The following is a 27,334-nucleotide window of genomic DNA, read 5'->3' as shown; positions in this document are numbered from 1 at the left end:
GGTGTCCTTAGAAAACGTCTCAGGAAAAACCCCCAAGGAGAACTATTCTGTGATGGTCGTAAAAGGGAGTGGAGGCGAACGCACCTGGCTCAGGGTCGTGAGGCCAGTGAGGCACCTGCCCAAAGGCTCGGTCATCAAAGCAAATAATGGTCCAATGCGATGCCTTCTTTTTTTTTTTTTAAATAGTGATTGATGACAGATGTTATTTATTTGTTTGTTTGTTTATTGAGAGAGCGCCTGCAGGGGAGGGGCAGAGAGAGAGAGAATCCCAAGCAGGCTCCGGTCTGTTAGCGCTAGGGCCTGACACGGGGCTCGAACCCGCGAACCACTCCCGTCACGACCCGAGCTGAGATCAAGAGGCAGAGGCTCGACCGAGCGAGCCATCCAGGCGCCCCTGCCTGATGCAGTGCCTTTTAAAATCCAAATGAATTCGTGGTGAACAAAACGCCAACCGTTTCCACGGAGACTGGCCCCAGGCCCCCACTCGTGCCCGCCTGACTCACCACCCCTGTTTCCCCTGTTGGGCTGCAGGACCGTGGGCTGGGGGCTCTCCGGGCTGGTCTCTGCCCCCACACTCCCCGGGACTGCGCCTGCCCCTCGACCGCCGCTTGCCCGCGGCAGGAAGCGGCACCGAAGGCGCTCTCCCCGTGGCGCAGTCCGGGGCGAAGCGGTCACCTTGAAGGTCAACCCCTGCACCCAATTCCGGAAGCGCCGGCCGCGAGCTCCCAGCCCGTGTCAGACCCCGTGTAGGCGCTGGGCCTGAGGAAGCGGTGTCCTTCGAGCGGCTCAGCCCGACTGGCGGGGCTCACACCAGGCGCAGGAGGCGGGGGTAGAGATTCAGGGGCTCGGCACCCGCTTTGCGGGCCCGGGCCCTCCTCAGCCGTTGCAGGATGAGTTTTTCAGGTGGGCTTTACGTGGTCGTGATGCACCGAAATGCCAGCTTGCCGATGAATGCCACGAAGCAGGGAGGGCGGCCCGTGTTTTCCGAATGTCACCACCTGAGTGCCCCACGCAGGGCTCCGTCCAGGGGCTGTGCCGGCCCGGCACGCGGGAGCGCTGGGGCCCTCGGGGTCCGGTCTCCGCGCTGTGCGGGGCCCCGAGAGCAGGTGCGCGGGCACGGCTTGAAGGGCGGCAGGAGAGCCGGGCCAGGCAGGGTCCGCGCAGGCCTGGAAGGGGCGGGAGGACCTTCTGGAGCCGTGGCACCGGGGGCTCCTGGCTGCCCGCCCTCCTCCCACCTGGGCCAGCACCACCAAGGCGCGGCCACCCGCCCCTACAACCTGCCTCCTGCCGCCCTCTCTCTTTCTCTTCCAGAACGCCAATCTGGCCCCTTGTGGAGCAGACCCGGATGCCAGCTGGGGCACGCGAGGTACAAGACGCGGGGACCCCCGTGGGTCCCTGGCTGGGGCAGGGGTCACTTACACGGTTCCATGAGTGTCATCCTGACCCGGGCCCCTCCAGGGCCAGCTGGCAAAAGGCTCTGAGCATCGTGCGGTGGGCGGATCAGGGAGGGCGCGTGTCCACGCAAGGAGCACTTTACCTCCATTCTCAGGTTACCGAAGGTGCTCCCCTGGCTCGTAGTGCTCCCGCTCCTACTTGAGGGGCTCCCCTCGCTCCTGGTGCTCCCTCTCCTGCTCCCCTGGTTCTCTTCTCTCCCACCTCAGATGCCCCGCTCCCCTACCTCAGGCCCTCCCTTCTCTGCATCCTTGAGAACAGCCGACCCTGTCCTGATATGTTTGTCGCTCTGGTCCCTTGGGGAGAGAGATCTGTGTTGGACTAACCCTCCTGTACCAGCACCGAGGACAAGCCAAACACCCACTGGCAAATTACGTGGCAGTAAGGGAGGAAGTCACAGCAAAAAGCCTCTGGGGTCTGAGCCGGATGGATTCGGGTCACCTCCTGCCTCCCACCCTTGCTGGCTGTGTGGCCTCCTGGCATTCAAACCTGGGAGGCTGCTGTTCCTGGAGTGACCCTGTTCATATGGCAGGTGCCTGACCGGGGGCTCTGCTAAGTTGGAGCCCATCCCGCGCAGGGCCATGCCGCTCACCCCTGTCACCCCAAGAAAGACAGGGAGCGTGCCCTCAGGGGCGGGTTCACAACAGACAGAGGAGCGATGGGGTGTCACAGCCGGCCCCCCCCCCCACGTGGCTCTCCAAGCTCCCGGGCTCAGAGCTGGCACGTCAGGATGTCGCATGGCATGCCGGGAAATTTGGGGACCGACCCCTGTCACCCAGGCCCTTGTCGGGGCCTCCCTCCCAAGACCAGCTTGTGGCCCAGGTCTGCTTTCTGTGGGTTCTGCATGGTCCCCGAGGCCCTCCCATCCATACGAGTTTGTTCTTTGACATGACGATTTTAGTCTGGTGGAAAAGCCTTTAAAAAAGCGTACGGAACTCAGTAGTCTAACAGGAGGACCTAGGGGGTAGGAAGGTAAGCAGTGCCCCCAAGACGTCTACCCCGGAATGCCCGCTCCGCAGGTGGGTGAATCGAGGCAGGCAGCTTTCTCAGGGTGGCCCGGACCGCCAGGCAGACAGAACCACGTCCGAGGAACACAGCACTGCGTCCGGCTCCCAGTCTGGCCTCCAGCCTCCTGACCATGCCTCCTGCTCTCGGTTTCCCTCTGGAGAATCTGCTCCCTGGGGGACTAGAGCCCCGAGTGCAGGCCACCGGGGGTGGGAGGCGGGCATGCGCAGCCGACTGCAGGGGGCGGGGAGGGGGTCCCCAGGATGGGAGGCTGCTCCCACCTTTGGGATGAGTTCCCACGCTTCCTAAACCACCACCTGTGGTCTCTGCTCCTTCTCTTACAGAATACAAGGTAAGAGGGGCCACCCGCTGCCACGCCGACCGCTTCGTGCCAGGCCGCACCTGCCCAGGTTAAAAGTTCCTTTTGTTGTGCTTTCCTATGAAATGTGTATGTCAGATGCAGACACAAGTATGTATCTTCGCGTTGGCCTTCGGCTCGGCTCTTCGGTCCCGGCTCGCGCCCGCTTCCTGGGGTGAACCTGTGGTTTCTTCTCCCGACAGATCTACCCTTATGACGCCCTCATTGTCACAAACCGAATTCGCGTGAAACTGCCCAGAGATGTGGACCGCACGAGACTGGAGGTAGGAGGGCGTCTCCGGCCGGGACGTTCGTTCCGGCTGGGTGATCTTGGGCTCCTCCCGTCCCAAGGATCTTGGGCTCCTCCCTTGGGCTCACTCCTGTCCCTGCTGTCAACACTCGGCCCCCTCCCGCGCGTTCCCGCCGCGGCCTCAGGGCCAGGGCCCCTCGTTGTCTGAAAGGCTGGAGGACGGTGGGCGCGTGCCCCCGAAGAGATGGCTTTGCAGAGGGCTCTGCTGTTTCTAGGGGCGCTGAGTCAGTAGTGTCCGTCTTTTCCCCAAGCACTGGTGTTGAGAAGGCTGTCGTAATCCACGGCCTCTCGTTTGACCACGTCCACACCGATCTAGAACAAAAAGCCGGTCTGTGGGGAGCAGGTGTAGGTTTAAAAAAGCAACGGGATGTCAGCACGGAGTAGGTGTTTAGATAATCTTTGCTGAGCCCTTGCTATGAGCCGTGGTCCCTAGCGGCTTAATCCCCATGATTGTCCTACAAAGTAATTAACGTCCATCCAGTGAATTTCACCTCCTGAGCCCTGTCACAGATGTTTTGTGGCCTGTTAATGTCCGTTTTGCTGGGAGTGCAGGGTCTGGAGGCTCCTGAAGGCCCAGGGCCCCCTGCCCCATCGGTGACCCAGAGCTGGGCACAGAGTAGGTCCCGGAAGCGTCTCAGGCATAGTGTATGTGCAGACCCGCCAGATGGCCCATCTGGGAGGGAGTAGTAGGGACCCGGACGCAGCTGGGGGGGCACCCAGTGACACCCGCGGGCTCAGCCAGGCTGCCAGGAGAAGGCCAGGTGGCCACCCAAGATGGGACGGACGGAGGCCAGGCGGGGAGAGCTGGGTGGGGAGTGGGGACACGTCCACTCCTCAGCAGGAAACACTGAGCTGGCCCTTGAAGGAGGGACGAGATTCTCACCTGCAAAGAGGGGAGAACATAGGTCTGGGCCCGGGAACCCCAAGTAAAGGCTTCAAGGGGGGATCTACAGGATGTGCCCTGGGTAAGAAGGGAGCCCTCTCGGTGAGACTGATGAGGCACAGACCTCCATGCACAGCCTTGACGATGAAGACACTGCTGTCCTCCGCCTGGGTCCCTGGGCTCCTTGCCCGGGGCCCAGGGAACGGCATCGCTTGCAGGGGGGAATAGTGGTGGCAGTGAGGGCTACGCAGATGCGGTGTGGCTGCAGCCCTGCAGGGAGGCACATCGTGCCGACGCTTTCTGTTACGAGTGACGAGAGCCTGCCCACGTGACTCAGGCAGAAAGGGGGTTACCAGCTCATAGGATTGATGGGTCCCTTCCGGGTGGCTCAGTCATATCTCGGGCCCAGCGTCTCTCCTGCAGTCTCTTGGCCGTATTTCCTGTGTCCTGGCCACTAGACCGACTTTGACCTCACCTCTCCCAGGCTCAGAGTCTGCAGAGAAGAGGTCAGTGTGCTCCGTCCCCACTCTCCTTCCTTCTCTCTCTCCCTCTCTCTCCAAAGTCCTAGCCTCATCTCCGCCTCTGGGCGGGTGATCTGACCATCTGACCACCCTGAATCGACCAGCTTGTCTGGGGGACTGTGATGTCCCCTCTGGCCAGGCTTGGCCGCCGGCCCTGGAGCAGGGGGACAGCTCCGAGCTCTGGGACTTGGTACTTCAGCTTAGGGCCAGACGCCTGCAGAGAGGCGGGGAGCTGAGACCGGGGAGGAGGGGACAGCGCGGCCCGGCGAGCCCACGGACGCCGCAGTCGGGCAGCGCGGCGAACCCACCAAATCCTGCCGTCATCCAGGACACCGGGGCATCGTGCCGGGCAAAGGACCACAAAGCCAAATGACACACGAGCTCCTCTCTCAGGAGACTGTCCATCTATCAGGACATTTGGACCTTACCCCACAGCAAAGCAAAGATGTGTAGAAAGTTCTGACCTGTGGGGATAAGCTCAGGTGGTCCGTGGGGTCAGGGGCGGCCAGCTGGGAGCTGGTGTGTGAGTCCAGGGGAGGGGAGCCGCGGAGCCCCCAGTCCCCGGTGCGGCTCCCGGGACGTGGGGGCCCTCGGAGAGCACAGGCAAAAGCTGCAAATGCGGGAGGGCCATCTCACGCCGTGGGGGTGCCTGCTGTGGGGAAGACAGGGTCCTGGGCAGCCTCCGCAAGGGGCTCACGTTTAACAATCCCCACTTTCTCTGCAGGGGACACGCTCTCTGGCTCCTGCTGAGTGGAGTCCTTGTTAATTGTGCGGTCGCGTCCCCAGCCTGGAGGGTTCCTGTTTGCTGCCTGTCTTTGCTCCTTAAAGGGCCAAGCCCTGTGGGCTGGTTGCCCTCAGCACAGAGCGGAGCTCAGAACAGGATGCCTGGGGCTCCTGGCTCAGCAGCGTTAGGACTAGCTGCTTCCCTCTTGGGACTGGGGTGCACTGTAAATGACGCCCGCCTCCCTTTGCTTTTTATTAAACATGGCACGAAAGGGGCAAAATAGCGGTTGATAGCTATAAATGTTTCCTTTTAACAAACTCTGAGGACTGGTGTTGAGTTTAATCATCCAGTCTCCAAGAGCACATCCAAGGGTGCATCTCTGTAATCATTCTCTTCCCCATCTGAGCCCAGCCAGGAGGCAAACTGGGACTGTTACCACAAGTGGGGCTCGTCCCACATTCTTCGGGGCTCGGAGCTGGGAGGTGAGTGGGAGTGGAGTAGGAGGGGCCACATCCCAGCAGGACACGGGGGACCCTGATGTTTTTATGTCGGGGGAGGGAGCTGTATTTTTTTTCTTTTTTTTTTTTTTAATGTTTATTTTATTTTAGAGGGAGAGACAGACAGAGTGAGCAGGGGAGGGGCAGAGAGAGACACACACAGAATCCAAAGCAGGCTCCAGGCTCCGAGCTGTCAGCACAGAGCCCGACGCGGGCTCAAACCCGAAAACCGCGAGATCAGGACCTGAGCCGAAGTCGGACACTTAACCCACTGAGCCACCCAGGCGCCCCGAGCTTTTTTTTTTTTTTTTAACGTAAGAACAATTTCTAACTCTTGTAGAACTTCAGAAAAATACAAACAAGAATGCAGACATCACACGGAAATCCCCCTACGAGTCATAACTCCCATTAACTCCGTGGTGGACATGTTTCCGGAAATCTCTTTTTGCGTAAACCCCCGAGACGGCCGAGTCCTGTTTGTGATGAGTAGGTACACGCTGTCGACGCAGTGTGAGGTCAGCTTTTTTCTTTTCAATTTGACGTGAACGTTTTCTCTGCCAGTGGACGTAGATCTGCTCGTCCTTTTAAACGGCTGGATGATGGTCCCACATCCACACATGGGAGGGTCCGAAGGGCCAGGCTTCTGCTCACGCCCCACGAGCCGTGGCTCGGTCACGTGGCCAAGCGCCACGCATGGCAGGCTGGGCATGCTGGGTGCCCAGCGAGAGGAGAGGGTGAATCTGGTGGACAGCTGGCGAGCCCGGCACATCTCTGTAGGGTCCGTCTCTGGAAGGCGGACTGTTCCGCCGGCTTCTCGCCCCCTCCCGCCAGAGCGCTCAGCTGACTCTCTCTCTCACGCGTTCGGTGAGTATGTGGCACCGAGCTGGGTCCTGGGATGTGTGTGACGCGCAAAACCCGGCCTGAGCTCTGCCCTCCCAGAGTCAGTCTGACCGGGGAGACGGAATCAATCAACCGATAACCCAAATGAGTATATGTAATTATACGCCAAGATAAGGGGTTTAACGGGAAGGAATGTGGGCCTGGGAGCCTTTGGAAATGGGTAAAAGTTAATCGGATGTAGTAAGTGTTGTGTGTGTAGAGGTGTGTGCGTGTCTGTAAGGTGAGGGAGGCACATAGGAAGAGAATTCCAGGAAGCACAGACTGTGTGTGCAAAGGCCCTGGGGTAGGAGGAAGCAGGGTTTTTTGAGCAAGAACTTTAAGGAGACTCAGGTGGCTGTAGTTGAGCAGGGTGAAGGTAAGGGTGGGGCCAGGCCGTTCAGGGCCCTGGGCCATGGGAAGCAGTTTGGATTTTAGTTTTAAGAGCAACAGCTTTTAGGTGGGGGAACCACCTGATTAGGTTTGTCACTGAAAGCATCAGCGGGGCTGCTCTGTGAGGCCTGGGTTGGCTGTGGGGATGCAGGGAGACCGTTTGGGAGACGATTGCGTCCTCCAAGCAAGACATGCTGGCATATTGGTTAGGGTGGTGGCAGTGTCATTCTGAGAAGTGGGTCCTATTCGGGAGGTCGAGGGAGCAGGACCGGGTGATGGAAGGTGCACTGTGGGGTGACGGGCGTATCTGGCGTGACTCCAGGGTGTCGGGAGGGGGTGGCGGCCACTCGGAGCGCGGTGAGACCGGACCCCGATGAAGGTGGACACTACGAGGCTTGGCCGGGGGAAATTCAGGATGCTTAGCCCAGGAAAACGAAAGGTGCCATGTAGCTGCCCTCAGCATGTAGTAGGTGCTCCATAAATGTTGGTGACGTATGCAGGGGGACGATAACCCTCTGCGGCTCTGGAAGTGCTGTCAGATGAACCGTGTGACCCACCACCCCTCCCGCAGAGGGCAGGGCAGGAGTCAGCGGGCAGACTTCCAGGGACACCCATCTGAAGCCTGGCTGAACGTCATTCCCGAGACCCAGGGCTCTCTGTCCTAGAGGGTCTGGCCCCTGGTTCCCAGGACCCGAGGGCCTCGTGCCTGGGAGGACCGTGGGCCCTTCCTGATTTGGCGGTGCCCCTCCAAGGGTCCGCTTCCAGGAGCTTCCAGTCTGAGTGGAAGGAGCTTTGCCTGTCCCTGGGAAAGACTCAAGTATCCTGAGACCCCTCCCCGCACACCTCTGCCTGGCACTTGCCGAATGACATCACCATCCCGTTCGTCCGTCCGTCTCCACGTCCTGGAGGAGAGAGAGCTCACCCAGGGTCGGGATGACCTGGGTGTGAATTCAGTCTCCGTAATGTCTAGTTATGTGACCGCAGGCGGGTCCTTCATCACCCTGAGCCCGACTTCTCCCCTGTCAAATGACATTGCTGTGCCGATCGTGCTGGCTGGTTTGAGCGTTTATTCTGTTGTTCGGAGGTAGTCATTAAACACCTCCTGGGGACAGGCCCCAGGCAGGTGCAGGGTGGGCACGACTCAGTTATTTTTTCCACATCACCTCACTTCTCCAACCTGAGATTGAGCCACATAGATGACTATGGATTAGAATACGCTTTTCGTGGAAACGAGGGTTACAGAGTGGCCGACACAATGATGGCTAAGAACTTCAGAAAAAGCAAGGTGGCTGTGTGTGAAGGGAGGGGGCGTCAGCGGAGGCCCAGCCACCAGGAGGAGAACGGGAACCCCTTCCTGAGGCCCCGTGCTGGGAGTAAGTAGGGCTTTGGAGAATGTATCGGGTTTGGTTTATTTAGTAAGTACTTCTCCCGCCCGACTCTGCATCGCGCTGTTCCAAGCACGTGGCACGTTGGCCCACTGGGTTTTTACCACGCGATGCTGTGGCCACTGAGGAGGTCCCGGGGCTGGCCGGCAGCTCGAGGACTTCCCAGCCACGCTCATGACAGGCGGAGCTGGGATTCAGGCTGAGGCGTAGGAGCCGGTGCCCTGTGCCGTCTTCCTGGGTTCCAGTCCGGAGAATGAATTGCTAACCTCTCTTCCGTGCCCCGACTCCCCAGCGCACGTCGAGGGACGTTCTGCTCCTTAGGGAGGGCGGTATATCAGCCAAGGTCCTCCAGAGAGACGGAATCTGTGGGAGATAAAGGGGTGAGCAGCCAGACAGACACGGACACGGGCACGTTTGCAGGAATTGGCTCACGTGGCTGTGGCGGGGGCTGGAGGGTCTGAAATCTGTAGGGCAGCCTGGAGTCCCAGGCGGGATTTGACACTCTGAGGCACAATTCCTTCTCCAAGAAGCCTCTGGTTTTGCTCTTAAGGCCTCCAACAGGCTGGATGAGTCACTGGAGGGTCCTCCTGACTCAACACCTCTGGGATCTGCAAGTACTCAGGTCCGCGGGGAGGGGGGCAGGGTTGGGGAGGGAGTGGCTCCTTGCAAGGGAGTCTTGTGGTTTCTTGACTGCCTCCACCAGACCTTGAGGCTAAATGCACACCTTACTTTGCTCCAACAGTAAGAGCCCAAGTGGGAATGTGCCTGAAAAATAAGGACCCTGTGCTAAGAATACCTCCTTTGTTTAAACCCATCCAACCAGTCTGGTGAGAATCTGATAGACTGATGTAGACTGATGGCGATACTCACGGGTGGGGTGCATCTGAGGGGCTGCACCAGAAGCTGGGACTCCAGGCAGGGCCTCCCAGGTCCGAGCATGAGCAGTCCTTGGAGGCCAGGCCATCGCAGGGGTGGAGGATGGGGAGGGAGGAGGGAATGGCAGGGGAGAGTAGGGTAGGGTGGTGGAACCAGCCCAGATGGAGTGGAGAGGAACCTGGGAGGCAGTATGACAGGGATGTGAGAACACAGATTTAGATTCAGGAGTGTGCATGGCCAACATGGATTGTCCCTGGAAGAGGGTGGGAGACCAGGCTGCATAGACAGGCCCGTGCCCACCCTCGTGGAGCCGGAAGCCAGGTGAGGTCAGCCGGGGCCTGATCAGCTAGGGCAGCCTAGGAGGGCCTGCTGGAGGAGGGGACATTTGAGTTGGGACCTGTAGGATGAGGAGGATTGAAGCCCTAGGGTGGCAAAGAGCCTGGAATGTTCTAGAACCCACCATGGAGCAGAGTGGCGGTGGGAGAGGTGGGCAAGGACACACTGACGGTGATGCAGGACCTTGAGCCCACCTGACAGCCTCGTCACTCTGCCCAGCATAGCTTCCGTTTCTTCCCTACGGCATGGGCTCTGGGCGAGGTCATGTGACTGCCTGTGGGGCATTTCCAGAGCCCCCCTGGCACAGGCAAGCACTCCCCACACAGTGGCAGCCATTGTCATGATGACGACTGTGTCACAGTGATGATGACGTGATGGTGATGTCATGCTGATGATGTCATTGAGATGGTGATTCATGATGATGATGCCATGCTGATGATGTCATGATGATGGTGATGTCGTTACAATGGTGATGTCACAATGACGATGATGCTGTTGCAGTAGGGATGTCTTGATGGCCATGGTGCCATGGTACGATGATGCCACTAGAAGGGGCTTCCCGCTAAGGGGCTGAAACTTCAGAGTGTGGGCCCCCCTAAGCGGGACTCCCCTCTGCAGTAGGGGCCCCTCTTCTTGGAGGCTAAGCCGTGGGATTGAGCAGAACTGTACTGTGAGGGGCACCCGGGTGGCTCAGTTGGTTGAGCATCCGACTCTTGATCTCAGCTCAGGTCTTGATCTCCGGGTCCTGAGTTCAAGCCCCACGTTGGGTTCTGTGCTGGGCATGAAGCCTACTTAAAAAAAAAAAAAATGCACCTTGGAGCCCAGTCCTCCAGAGAAAAGCAGCCCACCCTCCGGCCCAGGCATGGCAGGCTGCACAGGCCTGGGGCTTGAATCTCACCGGGTCAGCCCACACCAGTGGCCGGTGGGGGGCGGGGTGGTGGGGGGTGGGAGGAGCAGGCGAGGGTCAGCCAGGTCCCTCCCAGGGGCACAGCCAGGCTCGGAGAAGTGAGGGGCAGCCGGAAGTGCCCTGCTGAGGGGAAGGCTAGAGGAGGGGCAGGCTGGTCCCAGCAGGGTGGGGGGCGCGGGGTAGCCCGACCCTGCTGGAGCGGAGGCAGCATGGCTGGGCTACCGGCTACCGGGCCTGGTTCCAGGCTCCCGGGCTCTTAGGCCTGGCCCTGTGGCTTCCTGACTGTGCGACCTTGGGCGAGGCACAGGACCTCTCTGAGCCTGGGTTTCCCGAGGCAATGAAACGAGAGTCTCAGGGTGTGGGGGTGGCAGCCCGTGGTCCTCAGTCAGTGCAGGAGAACTGTGGGGTTTGCGTGCCTAACCGGGGTCCCTACCTGGGCCCAGGGTGTCCACGGAGCTCCCTGGTGTGACACCAAGGGTGTATGAGTGACGTGTTCCTACTGGGATGGGTCACTTCGCCAACGTCACACAGGGTCTGTGAGGCAAAACTGTTGGGGGTTTCTGCCACAAAGCGGTGGTGCGGATGTCCGGGCCTCGGGGCCGGCAGGCCTGCGCGGGGGGCCCTTCTTCCGGCGGGGGAAGCTCTGTGGACCTGCCTGGCTGAGCCGCACGGTGGTCTTGCAGTGCTGCGGGGGGCACACAGCTCTGGCGCCTCGGGAAGAGCCCTGGGCCCCTGGGCGGAGTTCGGAGTGCCAGCGCGCCGATCGCGGGCTGTGTGACACAGGGGCGTCCCCTGTCTGCGGCTCGGTCTGCAGCCTCTGCAGACGGGAGATGACCGTACGAGTCCCCTGTGCCTTGTACACGCATACTGATCACCGCCCTCCCCTCTGTGCGAAGCAACACGGGAGAACACGTGTGCGCGCATCAGCGGTCGAGGGCTGTTCCTCCTGCCGGGAGCAGGTGGTTAGTCCGTATGAGTCTCGTGTTCGGGAAGCCTCCCCTGGTTGGTCCAGGTCACAGAGTGAAGTCAGAGATCCATTTCCCTTAGGAAACAACCTTCTGGCTATGAGATGCCAGCAGAAACATCATTAATGCCTCAGAAGGCATCGAGGCTTCCGGGTCACGGGTGTTTCCTGGACAAGGCCCCCCTGGGCCACCCTTAGTCCTGGGGCTCCCACAGGGACCAAACTGCTCTCTGAGCTGCCTCCCCACCTGTGTGAGATAACTGTGGGGTGAGGGCGGCCCGGTCAGGTTTATTTCTGTGTCCCGGCAGCTGTCCCCACCACCCCACCAGTGAATAAAGGACAGGCCCAGAGCAGGCACCGAGCTCAGCCTGCACACACCCACCCCCAGAGATCCTGCAGCCCACTGGTGCCTGCGAATGCCCTGCGCTGGGTCCTGGGCACAGGTAGGGGGAGTCCCCGTCTCTGCCCGGGGTGGCCGTTACTGAGGGAACCACAGTACGGGGCGCTCAGCACCTGCCAGGCTGTTCCTACTGCTTCATTTTCAGGAATTTTGCATGCGGTGCATTAAACCCAGCCTCTACTGAAAACCAAGTGAACCTGGGATGTAATAAATTCTATTTAAAGCAAAGGTGCTAAGTACCCAAAACTCAGCCATTCCTGGCTCCTTTACTACATTTTCTACCACCCACGCTCTCGAGGTTACGAGCACCGACCGCACCTGTACAGGAGGAACGTCCTAGGACCCCGTGCTACTTGGTCCCTCTTCCCAACTCTGCACTCAGTGACGTCACGATAGCAGCTTGAACCTGGGGGTGCGTCCTCACACCGTGCAAAGAGGCCTGCGGGCTCTGGGAGCCTCCGGTGAGGGTGCCGTCAGGGGGCGCTTCCCGCAGGAGCTGAGATCCAAGGCCAGGTCTGAGGAGTGAGCGGGAGTTGCCTGGGCACGTGAGGGGGGGCCGGCCTTCCAGGAGCGCATGAAGGCGCAGACGTGCTTGTTCCCATTTTCCAGAATCATAAGTGAGGCGAAGTCACTCAGCACAGCTGGACAGGGATGGAACCGGGACGGGAATGCTGGCGTGTCCGGCTCCTGGGCTGCAGGTCTTTCGGGATGCTGCCCTGGGGGGTCAGATGCAGGCCGATCCCAGCAAAGCGTGTAGGGCCCCCCCCCCCACCCTGCTGACAAAATGGCCTCCTCCCCAGGGGCGCTTTCTGGGGAGACCGTGGTGCTCCGGGAGTGAGGCTGTGCCTGAGCGAGGCCAACCCACCCCTCGAGAAAGGCTCCCCGCCCTGGGCTTGCCTCCTGCCGGCTCAGGAAGGAGCTTGGCTAGGCCTGACCTTGGCGGGCACCTGGAGGTCGGGCCGCCCTGCCCCCTGGGGAAGCTTCAGGAGCCAGGGCCAGGGGAGTGGGCCCAGGCTCAGAAAGCTGGCCACGGGGGTCAGCTGTACCCCACATGTCCCGCCTGCTGAGGGGCACAGGGTGAAGGGGGTGCGTGAGTCTGCCACGCGGCCTGGAGCCAGTTTATCTGCTTTGCCAATGAACAGGGCCCGTCAGCTCCTTGTTGCCTACGCAACAGTGGAGATTCATCCAGGCTAGCTGGGCACTCAGGACCCACAGCTGGGGCTGGGGTAGGGCGAGGGGGGTGGAGACAGATACCTGCCGGGCATTCCTCATTTGAGCCTCGGCCGGCCCTCCCGGGTCCTCAGGGAGCCAAGTTCCGTTCTCGCTCTGCAGCTGAGGTTGGGGGTCCCTGCTGGCCTCTAGGGCTTTCCCTTACCCCAAGGCTTCCCCAACCCAGCTGCCACCAGCCGCTCTGGGCTCTGGGAGGCATGTGACGCATACGGGCTCCCGGGTCCCGTGCCACTAAGCCTGGGCAGGCAGTTCTCAGCTCTGGCGAGCACCCAGGGGGTTGCCAAGGCCGGCGGGGCTGGGGACTCGGCTGGGACCCCATGTAGCCTCCCCCCTACTCTCTCCTAATCCCACCATCATCGGGCTCCTGTTTGCAGCAGGAATGCAGGACGGCATCATCAAGGTTGAGAGCGCTCGCCTCAGGCTCACCCCAACCCATCCCTGGGGGGGGTTGCTGGCACTGGGGACAGGTGGCCTGTGGGCAGGCTCCAGCCTGGCTCCTCCCCATCCCCCGGGGGGCCTGCCTGCCTCCCTCCTGCCACTGCTCCACCACATGGCAGGTGTACAGGTCCCGAGGGTGTGTGTTTCCCTGACCACAGCTTTTCTGACTCAGTTCCCAGGGCGTCCTGGTACGGAGAGTGGAGGTGAGCCGCCTGGGCCCGCAGTCAGGGGTCTGTGGCTCCTCAAGTGCCCCCCCACCAAGTGCCCCGGCTTGGGGGAGGCTCCCAGGCGCTAGGTGCACACTCGGCCCTCAGCACTGCCCTCCCCACCTTCCCAGCCAGGGTGCTGTGCCCCTCCCTGCTTCTCCCTCCTGCGTATCCCCTACCTGGCTCCCCTCAAGGGCCCTTAACCGCCTCGCCACTGGGATCCCTTCCTGCTCTGCAGGACCATCTTTGGGCACCTCTCCAGTCGCCTCAGGCCTCCCCCTGCTCATTGCACTGAGGACAGCACCGAGGAGGCGGGTCGCCTGCCCAGCTTGGGGCTCTGAGCTGATTCCTGTTCACCTGCACGCGTGGTACCTGCCCAGCCCACTCCCCCGGGGGCCTGGGTCCAGGCAGCCAGTGGGTGTCGAAAAGAGTGAGAATGCTTTTCCTCTTGGCTTCCTTGTCCACATCTCGGTGACCCTGCAGTATTCGGGAAGGCTGTGATGCGGTACCCGGAAGCAGGGGTGCTGTTGTCCGATGACAATCCTGTATCTCCGCGGGCTGGCTGTGGACTCTTGAGCACTCCAGGTCCACACCGTGTAGGTGGTTCATTTCTGGCAGGATCCCTTCCAGTCTGCAAGTTCAAGATACCAGCGGGCAGCTGCTGGCTTCTTCCTGGCAGAGACTTGCTTGATGGGGTGTCTGTGTGTGTGTGTGTGTGTGTGCGCGCGTGTGCACGCGTCCTGAGTACTCTGGGCCCGGACCCGACAAATAGGGCCTTCTGTGACCCAGCACAAGACAGAGGGTCTCCCGAGCCCCGTCCTGTGGATCTTGGCGGCATCCGGCCTGCACCCCGCGCCCCTGCCACACGACGCGGGGATCTCTGTGAAGCCGTGAGTGGTGACGACTGACGTGTATGCTCTCCTCAGGGTTCCCGACGTCTTCACATCCACTCCTCTCGGGATCATCGCAACCTTTTATATGAGTAGTTTAGTGTCAGAGTCAAGGAAAACGCGTTTGGGGCAAGAATGGGGAAAGTCACATAAAATTCTCCGTCGTAACCACTTCAAAGTATGCAATTCAGCGGCACCTGGCAGATTCCCCACCTTGTGCGGCCACCGCCTCGACCTAGTTCTGGAACGTTTGTGCAGCGCCCCCCGCCCTGCTCCGGGAAAGGGAAACGCTGGCCCTCTCCAGCCCGGTCCCTCCCCAGCCCCCCGCAGCCGCACATCTGTTCCTGGTCCCTAAGGATTTGCCTGTTCTGGACGCTTCCTAGCGATGAAGCCGCACAGGATGTGCCTTTTGCGTCTGGCCTCCTTCCCTCCGCCTCCCGCTGCGCGTCCTGTTACCGCGCGAGTCAAGACGCCACTGCCGCTGACGGCCGAACGACACCCCACCGTGTGTGTGCACCACGTTTTGTGGATGCACTCGTGCCTCTGTGGGCAGTCGGGTCGTTTCCACGTTTTGGCCTCGGCGAATAACGCCGCTGTGAACACGGGTGTGCAAGGACCCGTTTGAGTCCTGTTCAGTCGGGTCCCCCAGCGAGTGTCTTTCCCTGCGCTTGGTTATGTGCACTGCTAAGTGGGAGTGGCAGGGATGCAGAGGGAATCAGAGACCTGGAAGGCCCCGGGCCCTCAGGGAGAGCCCCCTGCGTCCCCGACGATGCCGACCCTGGCTCCGGACAGCCCGGCCGTGCGGACGGAGCTGGCCCGACAGCAGAGTTGCTAACCGCTCCTCTCTGGGTCTCCCGGTTTGTTTGCAGAGGCACCTGTCGCCCGAGGAGTTCCAGGAAGTGTTTGGAATGAGTGTGCAAGAGTTCGACCGCCTGGCCCTCTGGAAGAGGAATGACCTCAAGAAGAAAGCCCTGTTGTTTTGACGGCCTCCAGCGTGCCAGCGACAGAGCGTGGGACAGCTGGCGAGAACCACAGAACCCCCTCCTCCCGCACCTGGCTCTGGCTTCTCTGTGTCCCTGCGGGCGGGTGGCGGGCCCCTGGAGAGGGCGGGGCGGGAGGCTGGGGCGGGAGGATGTTCCAGAGCACGTGCGGCCTCTAGTTTCTGCCAGCTACGCTCCTGCCCCTAGTTCAGAGCCCAGACGCCTTGCTTTGCGCTGCACGTGTAACCCACATCACGGAGGGGGCTCGAGGAACATTTACCTTGACCGTGCGGCGCCCCCCCCCCACCCCTGTGCAGTGCCCCACCCCCCGTGATAGGCCCTGGGGGCACACAGAGGTGCCTGGGCCTTGGGATTTGAGGAGGTCTGTCCATGACAGACGCTGGCACGACACAATCACGGGTGGGTGGGCCTATGGCTCCCAGCGCCTGCTCCCCGCCCCCCTCCCCCGCTTGCTCAGCCCTGGGGAGGCACAGCCTCGCGCACAGACAGGCCAGGCGTGGCCAGGGAGAGCGCTGAGGAGCACCCAGGGCCGCTCGAAGCGAAGCGTGGGGTGCATGATGTTTGCCGCCGTTTGTGACGAGTCTGTTTTTAGGGACAACCGTCCACCGGACAGGGTACCTTCGGCCGGGGCCCTCCGTGCACTGCATTTTTCTTCCAGATCATCCCCTAGATGCCTAAATGATATCTTTAAAGTAACACAGAAGTTTTTATTTTATTAAAAAGCATAGCCTACTTCAACATAAGACGACATAGATAAGAGTTCCATTTTACGGTCCCGCGGAAGGGGAACGCCTCCAGCCTTACTCTCCAGTGTCCGGTCCTGTGTGGTTTTGCTTCCCCGTGTGCTCCTAGCACACACGGCTCCTTGTCGGGTTTCTTTGCTTTTCTTCTTTTTCACCTGCCACACCGGTGCCCTTAAGGGCAGCCCTCGGCCACGTAATGCCGTTTCTAAGTATGCGTGACGTGTCGCCATCACCGTTTGCCTGGCTGTTATTTTCCGCATCCCGGAGAGAAAAGATTCTCCTCTGATGGCCAAAGCCGCGGAATAAAGGATTTCCACGCACCCAGCCTAACACCCAGCGTAGCTCTTGGGGTGCCCTTTTGTGACGTGGCCGGTGGTGCCCGCCTTAGCCCGGTGCGTGCGTGGTCCCGAGGCGGGCACCGGCCGCTGGGGAAGGAGGAGGGAGACACCCCGTCCCCCTTTTCTGACCTGCCTGCTCCGCAGCAGAAGCCCGGCCGGGCCCCCAGCTGAAAGGCGTCCGCGTCTGTAATCGGGTGCGGGTCGGGGCGCAGTGCCTGTCGCAGGCGGCTTGTAGAGTGGGTTGAGAACTTCGCGAATCAGTAGGAAGGTGTCACCGAAGTCTGTCTTCCCTGTCTTCTGTGGGGCTGTGTCTTTCTGTGCGTCCTGAACGCCCGTCCGTGAGTCAGTGTCACTCAGATCCTTCCGGCCCCCGCCACGCACCCCGTCGTGCACCGGCTCCTCACCGGCCCGGCTCGGCCAGGGAGGGGGAGTTTCTAGCACCTAATGCACTTCCTTCCATTTAGCAGAGCCTGAGCAACTGGAAACCCCCATTTTTCTCACTAGTGCAATGTCATGTCAGCTCCCAGGGGAGCCCGGAAAAATAAAGGTCGGTGTATCCTAACTTGTGAAGGTCAAAGCCGCTTCTCATAAACGTGTGTCATTTCTAACGGCACGGGCTGGCGCCCGGGGAGACCGCCTGCTGAAAGCAGTGGCCCTGGATGGGCACAGGGTGGGGGCGGTGCCTCGAGGGGCGGGACCCCCATCCACATGGGACACCCCTGTCTCAAGACAGCAAGTCAGAGGCACTTGCCAGCCAGCACCAGGTGCCAGTGATAGAGACGGGGGGGGGGGGGGCGGGGTGGAAGCTGATGCCTGTCCCTGTCAGGCTGGGGAGACCAACCAGCAAAGACAAGACTGACCGCTGCCCTCCAGAGGGGCCCCTGATACACCCAGAGGTCAGTGAAGGGAAGGGCATTCCAGGCTGAGGGAACAGCAGGAACAGACACAGTGAGCTGGAGATAGCCTCCGAGGTTCTGGAAAGTTCCGTAGCTGGTTAAGGCTGGAGCACACCGCTAAGGAAGGGAGGAAAATGCAGGTGGGGCTCCCTCGAGGGAGGGCCCAGCAGGTCTGCCCCCCACAGTCGCCAGTGCCACTCTGGGATTAAACGTCCCCTCATCTCTCCTTTGTTCAGACGACTCACTACTCAGACTCAGTATACCACTACCGAGAGACTCCTATGACAAAACACTGTTGACTGGGTGGCTTAAACAACACACATTTGTTTTTGATCGTGGTGGAGTCCGGAGGTCCAAGATCGAGGTGCTGGTGAGACTGCGTAGTGAGAGCCCACTCCCTGGCTTGCTGCCCCTTGCTGCGTCCTCCCTTGGTGGACAGAGCTCACCCTTCCATTCTGCCTCATCTTCCTGGAAGGGCACGGTCCCATGGTGAGGGCCCCACCCTCACGGCCTGATCATCTCCCAGAGGCCCCATCGCACCGGTTAGGGCTTCCACACACTTTGGGTTTTCCCCCTAAAAGCCAGTCCACGTGTACCCGGTCGGCCCATCTTGGCAAATGGCACAACCGTATCCCCCGTGGTAAATGGGCACGCTTCCCTCAGCCCCCGAGGACCCACCAGAAGGCCTGACTCCACGGCAGGTATCCCCCTTGCGTCTTTCCGCCTCCTCAGACCCTGTCACAGAATCGTTCACGCCGGCGGCCCGTGCGGGATGGAAGGCGGCTCCCTTACTGCCGACCTTGGGAGGCTGGTGTGCACCTGGCCGGGCCCAGGCAGACTGGGGCACGTGGTCGCCCCGACCACACTGAGCCCATGTTCACCCCTCCCTGGATGGACACAGCACGTCCCAGGGTCTCTGCTTCTTCCCCAGGCGAGGCCCTTCTCTACCTTCTGGGCTCAGCTCAGAAGTTCCCATGCCAGACGGGCTGCTCACCGGCCCTGTAGAAAGTCCACCCCGGGCCCGTGCTGGGATTCGCACTTGCCCCTGTTCTGTTAATTGGCTCCTTCCCTCCACCACCGGTAAAGCCAAGCGGGCGGACAGTTTTACAGCAGTTTGGTAATAGTGCTCTGCGACCCAGAAGTTTCGTTGGGCTGTTTGGTAGCGAGGCTGGAGCCCATCTGGACGCTATACTTTGCCCGAAGGTTGGCCTTCTTAGTTCCCAGAGTAGAAACCCGTCTACTACATAAGGATCATCGCAGAACTGGTTTCCATCCCCTTGTCTCCCGCTCCCGGACCCCCACCTTCTGGGTGGAAGACACCCCCGCAGCCGGAGAGGTGGCTCACCTGTGCTGGGAGTTCTGGAACCCAACACAGCCCTCTGGGGGGGGGGGTGTCCCTAGGGAGTACGCTTTGGAAGAGTTTAACAAGTAAGGACATCAGTGCCACCCTAGTGGCCACCAGGGGCTGCCAGGCTATTAGGGAACTAGGTTTCACGAATAATAGAGGCTCCCTTTCCTTCTGTCTGAATCATGAGGCCCAGGGAACGTTCTCAGCTGGACATCTTTCCGGAGAGTTCCATCGAGCAGCCCTACCTGCTGACAGCTCTTCCCGCCTCTGCCCCCTGAACATGTCTCTACTCAACACTTAGATGCCACGTCATCCCCTCTGGTCCATCCCGTGCTCAAGAGCCCATAGAAATCTGTCTGTAGCACACACTTGCCCATGAGCCTGGGTGCCTCACTGGGGCTCTGGGGCCCGTTCCCCGACTCCTTCACTGGCACCGCCTGGCCACTGACTCCCTCCACAGACTCCTCCTTCCTCCTCCCCTCATACCCTTGTTTCTCAGGCAGCACCTTCTCACCTCCCTCCCAAACACAGTGCCCTTTGCAAAGGCTCTTTCCTCTCCCTGCGATGCCCCAACTAGCAAACCCCTGTCCATCCTTCAATACCCAGCTGAGATACTAACTTCTCCGCAAAGACGTCCATGAGATGACCCCCCCCTTCCCCCCATTGTTATCACTCTTCCTTCCGTCCAGATAACCTCCTTCCTCAGCAAATATTCACTGAACTGGGCATGAAAAAGACACCGTCCCTGACCCTCAAGAGGAGGAAAGGTACTGTGGATTGAACTGTGTGCCTCACAAGTTCACACACTGGCCCTGAGCTGGGGGAGGGGCGGGCATACCCTCTATCCTGTCCAAAATCTCTGCTGTCATTGACCTCCTGCCTTGGACTCCATCTGATCCATCCTCCCTCAAGGGGGCCTTCTTCCAGCTGCCCTGGGTCACCGACTCCAGGCTGGCTCCTGACAGGACCCCTGTCCCCAGTGAGTCTGAGCATGCACAGACCCCAGTTGTGCCGGCTTACAGTCTTTGCCCCCAGCACATGAAGGCCTCAGGCGTGCGCGGGTTGCCGGGAACTTGCTTTACGGGCCCCCAGCACTGGTTGGGGCTAATATTGGGTTAGATGCTCCCAACAAGTCCTACGAGGCTTTGGCGACCCCTTTCCGCCAGCTGCCAGTAGCCCAGTCATTCTCGCCTGCCTGAGTCTTTTCTTACCTTCCCTGCACTAAACGCTTGATGGTCTTTCACATGTTTCCAGGATTTTTTCTGCCCTAGACAAGTCGATAAAAAGGACAGCCTTTCAGTTCGGGTTTATGGTCACTCTCTGGACTCAGATGTTCTCAAGAGAGCCCCGTAGCACAGTGGGCAGTGGGGAGGCATCCCCCCATTCCCTCTGGGGGGTAAGGCCATTCTAGCTCTGTGTCCATCTTTTCCAATGCTGACCAGCTGTGGCTTCCCCCAGACCCCCGGCTCTGCCGAGGAGGGGCAACTGCCTGACAATCAAGAGGTCAATCGAGAGGTCAGCTTCTGGGGCAGTGGCTCACCCCCTCCTCTGGGTGCTCCCAAACGCGCCTGCTGATCCATTTTCGTCCAGAGCAGTGCAGCTCTCTGCCTCAGCCCAGCCACCTATGGCCTATAGTCGCCTCTAACCTTCCTTTCCAGTGGCTTCCCAGACCAATACTTGTGCTTTTCTCTGGGAAAGGAATTCTGAGGTTTGCTCTTAGAGCACTATCTCTGCCCCTCTTCCTTTGCCACGAGCTGTCCCCGGGAGAAGAAGTTGGGGGGGCCAGGCCTGGGAGGAGGAGAATGATATGGATGCTTTTGCCACAATTCTGGGGAGAGCTGCAAAGGCTGAGGGGGGCTGTGGATTCCGGAAAGACAGCCAGCAGGACCTGGAGGTTGGGCGTGGGGACGGGGGAGAGGGTGGGGACCCCACTCACTGGCAGAGCAATGGGGAGATGCTGGAGCCACTGGTGAGTGAGAAACCTGAGAGGAACAGCAGGTCCGGGATGTGGAAGACAGGTGCGGGCCACGGCGTGTCCCGGGTGAGGTGCCCAGGGGCTGCCCCATGGAGGTGCCCCAGGCACCGCTGGGCTGACAGGCTTGAGACTCGGTGGATGGAGGTGGCAGGGCGGGAGGTTTGTGAGGGATGGCCAGAGTCACAGGTCCTCACGAGCCATCTGCACGGGACGGTGCAGAGTGAGAAGAGGGGACCCAGCGGAACACTGGCTTTTTGTGCACTTGGACTTCCTACGTCTGGTGCAGGAAGAATGGAGTACAGAGGTGACTGAAGAGGGCAGCAGGACAGGGAGGGAGGCAGGCGGGTGTGGCACAGCTGAGGCCGAGGGGAGAGAGGGTTAACAAGAGGGCAGATGGCAAGGTGAGATGCAGACCGACGGATGAGACGTGGGACGGAACCGTGTGGGGGTGGAAGAGGCAGACGGGCACCAAGGCTGGGAGACAGAAAAGCACATGCTGGCCGTATGTGCCTGGGTCTGAATGCGGGAGGGACTCTGGGCAGCAGTCAGGAGGGCGAAAGAGGAGACGGAGGGCTCGTTCGCGTGGATGAAGGTCTGGGTCCTGATTGATGCAGGGTGGTCAGAGAAGGCGGCAACTGAGTCGATCCAGGGGAGGCGAATCCGTCCTTCCAGGCTGGTCCCTGCTCCCTCTAGTCCCAGAATCTAGGAAGACTGTGTCAAAGGCATCATGTTGCTTACCTTGGCATAGAAATATTTCATAATCATGTTTTTTCCTCAAGAGACTTGTTACTGGAAAAGTCTGGGAAGAGGTCTCAGGTCACGAACCCCACCAGGTAGCCCTTCACAGTATCAGACTAGGTCAGGAGCTTCCATAAAGAGCATTGGTGCAACTTTGGGGTCATTGAGCCCTGATTTATTTTCCTATTGAATGAATGCTCTCTTTCTATTAGGACTGTGGTGGCAGACAGGGATTGGGCTTATTTTCTGAGGTTCCGGGAGGTCCCGACATTTTATTTTCATATAGGACAAACCTTTCTACGAGTCAGAGCTATGAAACCTGCCCGGACTGGTTCACTGCGTGGTGAATTTCGTGTCAGTGATCGTGGGGCCCAAATAGGATGGTCACTGATGAGGAAGGAGAGAGTCAGGCTGGGTTTCTCTATGTGACAGACACGTGTTGAATGCCTATATATGTCGGTCAGGAGTTCCGTAAGTAACAGAAGAATTGACCAGCACTGGCTTACACAGCCAAGGGGGTTTGCTTTTCCTGCTCCACAGGGAATCTGGAGGCAGGCGATTCCGTGTCTTGATCCAGTGGCTCCAGGATGGAAGGGTGAGGATCTGCTTCTGACTTTGCTCGTTGTCAAGTGGCTGCTACGGGTCCAGGGGTCACATGTGTGTCCAAAGGTAAACGAATGAGCTCCACTGCCGAGAAAAAGCAGCATCAGCGGGGTCTACCCCTGTTCTCGAAGAGGAACACCTTCTCTGGAAGCCAATGGTGTGCCGGTAGATCTTCACTCCTCGGCTTTCTGGGGGCTGGGAAGGAGGAAGATAGTCCTGATCTATAGTCGTTACCAATTTCTGCGGCATAAGTCCTCCCACCACATCTAATTTCAAGCTACCAACATGCCGTTGCTGGCGGCAGCCGTGAGAACAGATGTCAGTAGCACCACATGATATAGAATTTCTATCATACAGTAGCTCTAAAATCTTCAGTAGCATAGATAGTCACAAACCACAGTAAAATGAGTAGGAGCCAATTCTGGATATTTATTTTTGATTTTTTTTTTAATGTTTATTTTTGAAAGAGAGAGACAGAGCGTGAGCAGGGGAGAGGCAGAGAGAGAGGGAGACACAGAATCGGAAGCAGGCTCCAGGCTCCGAGCCATCAGCACAGAGCCCGATGCGGGGCTCGAACTCACGGACGGTGAGATTGTGACCTGAGCCGAAGTCGGACGCTTAACCGACGGAGCCACCCAGGCGCCCCAACTTTTGATTTTGATATAACTTTTGTTTTTGATATAACTTTCATTGTAAGTGCATGTAATTTAATTTTTAGGTAGCCATTTTGTTTAATAAGTGACTTTGCACAATTCCCAAAGGGTGAACAATCAGCTCTCAAGGCCTGCTCCAAATTGGCCCCAGGGCACCAAATGCTGGAAACCTTTCAGCCAACTTCCACCAGGTCTCACTGGCCAGGACAATGTCACATGGTCCCCTCAGGCTGCGAGGGAGGCTCGGAAGACAAGACACTATTCAGGCCTATATGATGGAATAGGGCCAAGGAAAAGGGGTCAGAGAGGACAGTGGGGCCAGCCAGCCAGCTGACTGCTTGGTCTCCTCCAACCGACTGCCCTAGAACAGGACTGTGCTGGGCATTTGGAGCACAGTGGGGAGCGAGACAAAGTCCATTCCTGTTCTCGTGGGGCTTTCAATTTCATAAGAAATAATCACAAATGTAGAAGCGTAACACAATGCACACATTTCTTTTTTTTTAAACTATTTTTAAAAATTTATTTCCTTTTTTGAGAGAGCAAGCGAGCATGGGAGGGACGGAGGGAGCGAGAGAGAGAGAGAGAGAGAGAGAGAGAGAGAGAATCCCAAGCAGGCTCCGTGCTGTCAGTGCACATTCTGACGCAGGGTTCGATCCCCTGAACCGTGAGATCACGACCTGAGCCGAGGTCAGGAGGTGAACGCTTAACCCATTGAACCACCCAGGCACCCCCATGATGCACACATTTCGTAACTAGTTTCTGAGTTAGAGTTTGGCACGATGTAGATGGGTCCTCTGCTCAGGGTTCACCAGGCTACATTCAACATTTTGGCTGGGCTGCATTCTCACGTGGAGGCTTCACTAGGGGAAAACCCATTTCCAGGCTCATGCAGGTTGCTGCCTGAATTTATTTCTGCGGGCCTGCATGACATGGGGGTTAGCTTTTTGCTGACTATCGGCTGGAGAGTGTCCTCAGGTCTTCAGACTATCGGCCAAGGTGGGCTTCCCCAAGGCCATCTCATCTAGAATGGCAGGTGACATCTTCAAAGCCTGTAAGTGTGACCTCCTTCCTGGGGAAAGTGACACTTCGGGAGAGACTGGAAGGGTCAGTAGGAGGTGGCTAATACAGGGAGAAAAGTGTGTCAGGCAGAGGGCAGCGTGTGCAAAGGTCTGAAGCCTGGGTGACCATCCTTTGTTGAAACTACTGTACTCCCTGGGATTTTATTTTCCTCTTCTCTGAGGACATCCCCAGACCACAGGGGGACTCTGGCTGGAGAGGAGTAGGGAAGCTTCTTATATTCGTGGAGGAATTTGTCTGGCAAATCAGCTTGGAAGTCAGGCTTTCAAGTGTTGTCCGTGTGTGCGAGTGTGTGTGCGAGTGTGTGTGTGTGTGTGTGTGTGTTTCTGCATGTTCAAGTGATGAGTGAGTTGAGGAGGACTGAGGACAAAGTGCAAGCTAGCGTACCCCCGACCCCCCCCCCCCAGGTGGGATGTGTGTGTCATTCCTCAGGCACTCCCCGCTGCCCAAGGACAAAGGAAACGAGAAAACGAATGGGCAGCTGATAGAGATCACAGTCCTGCAGGACATGGGTTTACTAAGCTCTTAGTTTAGAAACATCTTAGTAAATTACAAGAAAAAGGCAATCTTATCAACAGCCTCATCTCCAGAAACCCATAGACTCAGTTTCCTGGAGCCCCAACATCACCCTTCCATAGTGATACGGGGAACAAAGGCCGAAGGAAATGGCAGGTAAAATTTAATTTATAGCCTGCAGCCCGTTGACAAATACTTAAGGCAAATACAGAGTAGAACCCCAGGAACCCCCTGCTGTCATAATGTTAATGCCTCAGTAGAGGGAAACCAACCTTAGCTTGACTATAGCTGGGCCTCCGCAGCTTAGGACTCCTCGTTAGCACATCAAAGTCCCGCTGGAGGCCTCCCTTTGACTTTACTTCCCCAACTCCGTAGTGTAAACCCAGCCATTCTTCACAACCCCAGCGCAGCTCTAACAGCCCTTGGGTCCCGTCCCCGTGCTTTAATAAAATCCCCTTTTTGCACCAAAGAGGTCTTCGAGAACTCTTTCTTGGTCGTCGGCGCCGGCCCCCCCACCATCACCCGCAAACCTCATCACAAGGAGATGGGACTTTATCCATTCATCCATCTGTCCTATTAGCATTCGCTGAGCGCCTTAGGGCACCGGGCTCTGTTGTGTGCGCAGAAATGAATCAGAGTCCGACTCTTGGCTTGTCCTAGAGAGAGATCACGCTTCACTGAGGGTGGGGGGTGGGGTACCCACTCAGGCAAGTCGAGCTGGTGCTGTGACAGAGTGGCAATGCAGACAGACACCGCACGAGGGAGTGAGGGAAATAAGACACTCCACGCTGATTTCAGATTTTAGCCTGAGCGACTGGGTGGATGGAGAGGCCATTTACCGAGAACGAGAAGAATGAGCTTCGGGTTCCGGCTGAGCACACAGCCTGCCGAGCAGATTCTGAACGGACTGGGCCGCGGACTCACCGGGCCGGCCCCGGCGAGACCCCCGCAGCCCCGCCCCGGCGCGGCCCCGCCTCCTCCTTTGTTTCCTTCGGCCCCGCCCCCCGCGCGTGGCTTCCTCCCCATTGGTCGGGGGGTGGGCCCCGAACGCCGGGCGCCGCCGGGGGCGGGGCGAAGGGGCGCGGGTGGGGCGAGTGCGCCTGCGCGGTGCCCGAGGCCGGCCGCAGCCTGGCGCCGGCTGCTGCTCCGCGCGGAGCCCGAGCCCGAGCCCGAGTCGGAGACGGGCTGAGGCGGCGGCTTAGGCGGCCCCGCCCCGGGGCTCCATTGTTGCGGCGGCCGCGGCTCTGCGGGCTGCCCGGCTCTGTTCCGCTCGGCCCGGAGCGAGCGCCGCTGAGGCGGTGACCTGAGGTGAGGCGGCGGCGGCGGCGGCGGCGGGGCCGGCCCGGCCCGAGTCCGGGGCCGGTGGGGGGACGGGGGCTGGACGGGGGTCTCGGGGACCGAGCCCGGGACAGGTAGGGGTTCCGGGCCCGGGCGCGGGTCCAGGGTCGGTGGGGGGCGGGGGCTGGGCGAGGGTCTCGGGGCCGGATGGGGTCCGGGGCAGGCAGGAGTCCCGGAGCTGGGTGAGGGTCCGGAGCCGGTGGGGGCCCAGGGACTGGACCGGGAGTCTCGGGGGCCGGCGAGGGTCCCGGGCCGGTGGGGGGACGGGGGCCGAGCGGCGGGGCTGGCCTGACGGAGGTCCCGGGTGGCAAGGGTCCCGGGCCCGGCGGGGGGTCCGGAATTGGGCGAGGTTCTTCCTCGGTGGGGGACAGGCGGGGGCTCCGCCGACCGGCCCGGGGTTTCGGGGCCGCGCGCAGGCCCAGGGGTCGGACGGAGTCCCGGGCGGCGGGGGTCCCCGCGCCGGGTGTGGCAGGTCCAAGCGGGGCACCGCGGGGTCGCGGCCCGAGGTGGCAGCCGCCACCCTGAGCCTCGCAGGACCAAGATCGGGACTGACCCCGCGGCCGCGCATCCGGGGCGCCCGGGCGTTGTCTCCGCCTTGGGTGGCACCCAGGGGGCTCTGCGCCTGCTGCGACCCCGCGTGGCCCCCCGGCGTGAACGCCCGCGGGGGTTCTGATCGCCGAGAGCGGGGGGTTCCGGCTCCGTCCTGGCTCCCCCTATGGTGTGGCTGGTGCAGTGTGTCGGTGAAGGTGGGTCTGCGTCGGCCCTTGCGCGTGGGGAATCCGGGACGTCCTGCGTGCTGTGTCCTCCCTCCGCCCGCCCATGGTGTGGCCGGCCTACTGTGTCTCGCTGAGGGTGACGGCAGGGACTCTGAGCGTGCGGGTCCTGGTCCCCGTGAGTGTGAGCGGCGCTGTCTTTCTGCCCCCCTCCATGACTGGTCGAGTGAACGTGTGTTACCCACGGTGGCCCTGCGTGGACCCCTGCCGCCGGTGTCCTGGCCACCCTGTGAGTTGGGAGACGGCCCCTGCCCCCCGCCCCACCTGGGGGCTTGCAGGGGTGTGATCCCACCCCTGTGAGTGTGTGTGTGGTGGCCTGTGCGGTGAGGGCGTCCTTGTGTGGGTGGTGGCTCCCGGCAGGGTGTAGCGGGGTGCACGGGGCGCAGCTGGCCTGGGTAGGACAGCTGACTCCCTTTTTCATCGCCTTCGTTTCTCTTCCGCCAAATGAGCAGAAATGGGGAGCGGCATCGCCGGGCTGCACTTCTGGAACCCACGCCTCTCCCTGGCGGGTCCCTGGGGACCGCGAGGCTGTCACTGGCCCGCCCAGGGACCGCGCAAGTCAGGCCGCGGCGTTTCCTGCCCCGGTGCAAGAGCAGGCTCTGATTGGAGGGAGCCGAGCCCCTCTGCCCGGTGCTTCTTGATTTCTTCCGTTAGGATTGGGAAGGGAAAAAAAAAAAAAATCTG

The 27,334-nt window shown here is 60.0% G+C and overlaps 3 protein-coding genes and 2 long non-coding RNA genes across 23 annotated transcripts in view; 2 read left to right on the top strand and 3 right to left on the bottom strand.

Annotated features, from left to right (window-relative positions):
* The window catches only part of ABLIM2 (actin binding LIM protein family member 2), a 140,179-nt gene extending 124,447 nt beyond the window's left edge, over window positions 1-15,732 (top strand). For 9 of the 18 annotated variants that reach the window (XM_042985051.1, XM_042985050.1, XM_042985045.1 and 6 more), the window contains 4 exons: window positions 1,312-1,366; window positions 2,802-2,809; window positions 3,019-3,099; window positions 15,521-15,732. In XM_042985051.1, coding sequence (XP_042840985.1) covers window positions 1,312-1,366; window positions 2,802-2,809; window positions 3,019-3,099; window positions 15,521-15,634 — 258 coding nt within the window. In that variant the 3' untranslated portion in view covers window positions 15,635-15,732. Of the gene's footprint in view, window positions 1-1,311; window positions 1,367-2,801; window positions 2,868-3,018; window positions 3,100-5,253; window positions 5,311-15,520 lie in introns of those variants that run through there. The other 9 variants (XM_042985053.1, XM_042985052.1, XM_042985049.1 and 6 more) reach the window with 4 other exon arrangements.
* On the bottom strand, window positions 8,067-9,902 carry LOC122238140. The gene is made up of 2 exons (XR_006217113.1): window positions 9,741-9,902; window positions 8,067-8,767 (listed from the first exon to the last, which is right to left on the bottom strand). It is a non-coding gene; the product is annotated as an uncharacterized LOC122238140 (long non-coding RNA).
* A 6,120-nt stretch (window positions 15,733-21,852) lies between the features above and the next one.
* LOC122238137 lies at window positions 21,853-25,520 on the bottom strand. The gene is made up of 3 exons (XR_006217109.1): window positions 25,379-25,520; window positions 25,070-25,195; window positions 21,853-22,488 (listed from the first exon to the last, which is right to left on the bottom strand). It is a non-coding gene; the product is annotated as an uncharacterized LOC122238137 (long non-coding RNA).
* Window positions 25,521-25,660: 140 nt separating this feature from the next.
* Window positions 25,661-27,334, top strand: part of AFAP1 (actin filament associated protein 1) — a 157,397-nt gene continuing 155,723 nt past the window's right edge. For both annotated transcript variants that reach the window (XM_042985033.1, XM_042985028.1), the window contains exon 1: window positions 25,661-25,847. The gene's annotated coding sequence lies outside the window, so the exon portion shown is untranslated. The remainder of the gene's footprint in view (window positions 25,848-27,334) is intronic.
* LOC122238098 (proline-rich protein 2-like) lies at window positions 25,738-26,806 on the bottom strand. Its single transcript, XM_042984803.1, has 2 exons — window positions 26,715-26,806; window positions 25,738-26,590 (listed from the first exon to the last, which is right to left on the bottom strand). Exons 1-2 carry the CDS (start codon window positions 26,804-26,806, stop codon window positions 25,738-25,740), a joined length of 945 nt encoding a protein of 314 aa, XP_042840737.1.

This window comes from Panthera tigris, chromosome B1, assembly GCF_018350195.1.
Source record: "Panthera tigris isolate Pti1 chromosome B1, P.tigris_Pti1_mat1.1, whole genome shotgun sequence".
Taxonomy (NCBI): Eukaryota; Metazoa; Chordata; class Mammalia; order Carnivora; family Felidae; genus Panthera; species Panthera tigris.
The sequence above is the reverse complement of the archived record's forward strand: the minus strand, read 5'-3'. Positions and strand labels throughout refer to the sequence as shown.